General features: G+C 42.4%; 1 protein-coding gene across 1 annotated transcript; it reads left to right on the top strand.

Annotated features, from left to right (window-relative positions):
- LOC109838343 (geraniol 8-hydroxylase-like) lies at nt 2,861-4,739 on the top strand. Its single transcript, XM_020406794.1, has 2 exons — nt 2,861-3,844; nt 3,945-4,739. The coding sequence occupies exons 1-2, from the start codon at nt 2,861-2,863 to the stop codon at nt 4,551-4,553; spliced, it is 1,593 nt and encodes a 530-aa protein (XP_020262383.1). The 3' UTR covers nt 4,554-4,739.

A 6,159-nucleotide genomic window follows, 5' to 3' on the forward strand; every position in this document is an offset into this window, starting at 1 on the left:
AAATTGGAGACTCAACCAACAATTTTCGGCGAGCCCGCTTGTCAGAACGATACGCTTCTTCCTTAGTAAGAGATCGCTTCCCTGCTGGTCTCTCTTCATAGGTTTCAGTTGCTTTGATTCCTTCTTCTTGAGTTTCCTTTGTGGCTTCAGCCTCTTCATCCCCAACTGCCGCTTGTTCACAAGTCAAATACTCGTCAATCCCCTTCAGACGAGTCATTTTAGAGCTCCTCTTGGATTCATATATCTTTCTGATCTCCTTCACACAAGATGTGTATATCTTATATTCAGGGACCTGAGAAGCTGCATGATACCAGTTGCAGAAGCCTAAAATAGCATAAGAGTTGGGTGTCTTGGGGGGCAATTTGAATATGGCCCCGGTACAACCAGCTACTGAGTAGTACCAAGCACTGGCTCCTTCATATAAATTGTCGATGAGCGTGAGCTGAGGGTTGGGATTGACAATGTATAACTGAGTGTATCCGAACTGTTGAGAGAACCTGAAGGGCTGATAGGGCTCAAACCGCCCTGCCGGAAGATGAGATAGCTCGGCCTGATGTTGATAAGCCACCGGAAGACGCCCTCATTTAGCTTAGTAAAGGAATTAGGGCCTCTCATATCTTGATAAGTCTCACCATATCTTCCACCCTCAAAATCAAGGAAACAACAGAATACATGATAATTAAGGTCCTTCGACAATATTTGCCGGACCATAACCATGTACCAGCCCTCCCACTTAGCTGTCTCCAATCGTCAGATAAACAGAATGAAGGATCTGCTGTAGGGAGAAGTTGGCATCATCAACGAGGGGCAATGTAAGACGTATCATGCCACCAAATAGGTGTATGACATCGACACGCGTGGGTTGGGAGTTTTGAAGGTCTTCTTCTCACCAGAGTCTATCTCCTTAACTTGAACAAAATCAAAAGCCAACTCTCGTAGGCTGCTTTGAAGACAACATATCATTGCCGAGAGAAGATTTAGCGGTCTCCCATGAGCTAAGAGAACAGCGGGATATACAACCTCAACTGCGATAGCTTCAAATGGTTTGGTAGGTACCACACACCGCTTCATCCACATCATTAAGAATCTGGGAAATAAGTCCATATTGGAGATGGGATGTTGGGCTTGATAATGGAAGCTATCAAACTCGGTATAAGATGGAAAGATACCCTCTTGAGCCTCGTTCATGTAGTGAGCTATAGCAGAGTCGATGCGAGTCTCGATATCATCAAGAGAACTCACGGAAAGATGAGTCATCTCAGCATCCTTCTGGTTTAAGTTCTGAAATAAATATTCAGCCCAGGATGCCTGCTTAACGCTACCTTCTCATAATCCCGTCAGCTGAGTGCAGATGTGTAAGTGACACATCACTTTCTAGAAGGTTTCATATATCTCGGGATTTGCCGCTCTCAGAATGGCAAGTTCCTCCGTCCCTAGAATGAACTCTTCATATGGTAGTTTCCCAAATGGCAGCCCCGAGACCTTGAACATCTCATGTAAAGCAAAGCCCAGCTCTCTAACAGGTGTAAAGAATGTGCCGGTCTCTGGATTATACTGCTCCAACATAGCGAAAAGGTTGTAATGGCTTTGCACAATTCCATATAGTGTGGCCATCACAGCATCCCTAAGACCAGAATGAGACAGTGGTTCTCTCAACTCCTCTAGAAAAAAGTTCACCATTCGGGCCCACCATCCCTCATCCACAGAGTATACCCATCTGGGGGATCTGAAATCCTGTGCAGGAAGTTCATCCCTCACTGCGATGAATTTCATAATGAAAACGTTCGCTAGGCTGGCGGCTTCACCAATTGGGTATTCCCTTTGGACTAAGCCGAGCCTCAGAACTGTCACCTGCCTGCCATAACCCACTGGACGAACAACTTGATGGGTGAGCGCTCCAACCGATACGTCGTCTTGCTCCCTGACGAGGTCCCAATCCATACACCGCAGAATGGGGGCGCTCTGGAAGTATGAAAGAGGGTACATCCGCTCCATATCGGGCAGAAAAAGGCAACGAGTACCAATTTTCTGTAACATCTTATAGGTCTCGTCGTACATGACCGCAATGTTAATTTTGACGGAGTCTCCAAATAAGAATGTGGGCTTCTTTAAGTTCTTTCGGTCCACCGTCTCGAGTTTTGCATCTGTGACGATAGCCCTAAGAGCCGACAGATCCGCTCGACTTATTATGTTCATTCGCTCCTTGTCTTGGCCATGGAAAATTGGAAACTCTTGACGGAACCCGATAGTAACACAGGCGTCCGCACCGCCTTCATGACCAAAGTGGTGACAAAAAAAGTAAGGGGTTCGCTGGAATAGCGCACTGCAGAAAAGGAAAACAACAATTAGACCTATTCTTAGACTTAACATGAAAATAGACCTAACATGAACTATTATTAGACTTAACATGAAATATTATTAGACATAACATGAACTAAAATTATACATAACATAAACTGTAATTAGACTTAACATAAACTATTATTAGACATAACATGAATTAAAATTAGACATAACATGAACTATTATTAGACTTAATATGAACTGAAATTAGACCTAACATGAACTACTATTAGATCTAACATGAAATTAGACTTAACATGAACTCTAAATAGACCTAACAAGAAAGAATAGAGTAGATAAGGGCATTTTGGGGTTTTGTACTTTTTATCCTCCCTCTATGCCTAGTTGGCGGGTAATAATTTCTAAAAGAGCACTGCAGCACATGATGCGACACTTCTTGGAACTGAACCATACGGAAAAAAAATGAAGGGACTGCAGTTCATGAAAATATTGTTGTTGGGACATTGACATAATTTTCCTTTCTAAAATTGATATTTTTTTGACCAGTCTTAATGACATGGCAACACAGACATTGGTTTTGCTTTATAAATTGTCCTTTTATAAACGGAAAAACTTTTTGGCTCGCGGCCGCCCAACTCGCGGGCGGCACGCAAGAGCCAAAACAGGGGGGTGGGCCCTTGCCATCATCTTCTACCTTCTCAATCCAAAATCCAAAACCAATCTCCCACCAGGCCCAAAACCGCTCCCTATCGTCGGCAACCTCTTCATCCTCGGCGACAAGCCTCACCGTTCTCTAGCTCAGCTAGCCAAATCCTACGGCCCAATCATCTCTCTCAAGCTTGGCCAAGTCACGACCATCGTGGTCTCCTCCCCCGACCTCGCTCGCGAAGTCCTAGTCAAAAAGGACCAATCCTTCTGTTCTCGGTCCATACCCGACGCCGTACGAATCGTCGGCCACTATGACGGATCTCCAGTTTGGTTGCCAGCAAACCAAAAATGGAAGAATCTCCGAATAATTTGCAGAAGTCAGTTGTTTACTTCACAAAGGCTGGATTCCAACATTGCCCTCAGGCACAAAAAAGTGCGGGAGTTGGTCGAGTATTTGAGGGAACGTGGCGAGGCAAAAGAAGCGGTGGACATTGGTCGAGTTGTGTTCACGGCGGTGATGAACTCGTTGACGAATACCCTGTTCTCGATCGACATGGTTGATCCTCGGTCGGACTCTGCGCAGGAGTTTCGGGATTTGGTGTGGGGGATTATGGAAGTAGTCGGGAGTGCGAACGTTTCGGACTTTTTCCCGTTGGTGAGGGAGTTGGATTTGCAAGGGAAGAGGAGGAGGACTGAGGGGTATTTTAGGAAGTTGCATAGGATCTTTGATGAGCTCATAGATCGGAAGTTGAAGGAGATTGAACTTGGAAATGAGACTGATAAGGACTTTTTGGATGCCCTGCTCAATGGTCAGAACAAGCTCGATCGATACGATATTAAGCCGCTGCTCGTGGTAACGACTTCTAATTTCCCTAGTGCTTGTGACCTGAAGGTTTCCATTGTCTATTTGTGATTACTTTGCAATATTGTTCTATTATTATTAATTCCCCATATATCAATCCTTAACCTATATATGTCAATCTGCATCCTAGGATGTGTTTGTAGCGGGTACCGATACAAACTCCAACACAGTCGAATGGGCGATGGCGGAGCTCCTCCGCAGCCCCGACATAATGGCAAAGGCACGAGCAGAGCTTCTCGAATCCTTTGACAAAGAGTCAGAACTCGATGAATTAGACATCTTGAGTCTTCCCTATCTTCAAGCAATCGTAAAAGAGACACTCCGCCTACATCCTCCGGCCCCTTTCCTACTCCCACGGCAAAACGAAACCAACACTGAATTGTTCGGATACAGCATACCTAAGCACAGTCGAATACTAGTAAACGCCTGGGCTATCGGGAGACACGAGAGCGTGTGGAAAGATCCGGATATATTTATGCCGGAGAGATTCTTGGAGAGCGATGTGGATTATAAAGGGCGAGATTTCGAGTTGATACCGTTCGGAGCAGGGCGGAGGATTTGCCCGGGGTTGCCGTTGGCGCTTAGGATTGTTCATCTGATGCTGGCTTCTTTGTTGTTCTATTTCAAGTGGGAGTTGGTTGATGGGATGAGAGCTGAGGATGTGGATTTGAGAGAAAAATTTGGGGTTACTCTCGCTTTGGCAAATCCTGTCCGGGCTATACCCGTTCCTGATAAGTGATATATGAGAAGTTTTAACTCTTGTGTGTTTCCAATAATGTTGTTTCAGAGATTGAATTATGCAAGTTCTTGCATTAAAGTTTCCAATTTCATGTGTATCCTTAAAAAAATTGTTAAAATTAAATGTATGCAGAAATTAATGATGTAAGTTTGATCTATAGTACCAAATTCACCTGGCATATCAACACTAGAAAGCTTCCCAGCGTAAGATCAAACTTTTATGGTCGACTATATATTAAAGAGTGCTACTAGAAGGACCCAAAAACGGGGCAGATCCACGAGACAGATGGCATGTCAGATAAAGCTGGAAAATATTAATTAGTTGCAAAATTGTGAATTGGAAATAGGAAAGGGTACTTTGGTAATTCTGCGAGTCATCTCTCTTATCAAACAAACCCAGCAAATTAGATTCCCCCCCAAATCCAAAGCTCCTCTTGCAAACCAACGTTCCCAATGTTAGATCTAAAAAAAAAACTTGAGATCTAAACCTTAAAGCCATGATTAATTCATAGAGATTAACAAGAATCATAAGGTGCAGAAGCATATACCTGAATCTATTAAGAAAAACTTGATTAGGGTTTTGATGATCTTCTAATCTTAGGGTTTCTCCCTTTTGGATCTCTTTAGATAGGGATTAGAGAATGAGAGTGGCTAACCCTAGATTAGGAACCATAACCCCATATATATAGGTGTTGTACATTTGTAATTTGACCCCTCATTAAATTACAATTACAACCTAGTATCTGCACATATAACCTCATGATTTATTTAAATACGTATTAACCCAAATTAATTGATCACTTTAGTGGGTTATCCTGAAGGATAGCAATACACACAGATTAATCATATGTGCCCACAAATAGATTTAATTAGATTTAAATCCAACAATCTCTCATTTGGGCACCATATGACTCCTTAATGTGTATAACCTTATGATCTTAAAATTGCTATCGCTAAAAATGTATTTCCGAACAATCTCGTCCATTGACTATATCAATATAGGATCAAAGCGGCCTTCGTCACATTTATCGTGACTCGACCCATCAATGGTCACATATACCAATACAATCAAACGACATAGATCAATCATGGATGTGCAGCATGAAAATTACATGCAATGTGATCAGTACATGTCTATTTTCAACTGGTCCTAGTTTAGTGAGGTCAAAACCAAACATAATGTAACAGAGTGTATGAACTAAAAAACTTTATTCTGGTCAGACAATACAACCTAACATAAAACACCATAATTATAAACTCTCACTAAATCATGATATCCTCAAATAATACCACACCCATATGAGCAGTATGCTCATGAAAGACCTTAGGTGACCCATATGAGCAGTATGCTCATGAAAGACCTTAGGTGGTAATCCTTTAGTAAGAGGATCAGCTATCATGGAGTTTGTCCGAAAGACCTTAGGTGGTAATCCTTTAGTAAGAGGATCAGCTATCATGGAGTTTGTCCTAATGTGCTCTATATATATATCTGTCCATTCTGTACCCTTTCTTTCATAACTAGGAACTTAATGTTAATATGTTTTGACTTAATTGAGCTCCTGTTGTTATTGGAATACATTACTGCAGATTTATTATCACAATATAAC

The sequence above is a fragment of the Asparagus officinalis genome, chromosome 4 (genome assembly GCF_001876935.1).
Source record: "Asparagus officinalis chromosome 4, Aspof.V1, whole genome shotgun sequence".
Lineage (NCBI taxonomy): Eukaryota > Viridiplantae > Streptophyta > Magnoliopsida > Asparagales > Asparagaceae > Asparagus > Asparagus officinalis.

Excerpts from the sequence above, each read along its gene's own strand:
- LOC109838343 (XM_020406794.1), top strand. The coding sequence starts at position 2,861 with ATGGCAACACAGACATTGGTTTTGCTTTATAAATTGTCCTTTTATAAA. Across the intron at positions 3,845-3,944 it reads CTAGTGCTTGTGACCTGAAG|GATGTGTTTGTAGCGGGTAC; the intron begins GTTTCCATTGTC and ends TCTGCATCCTAG.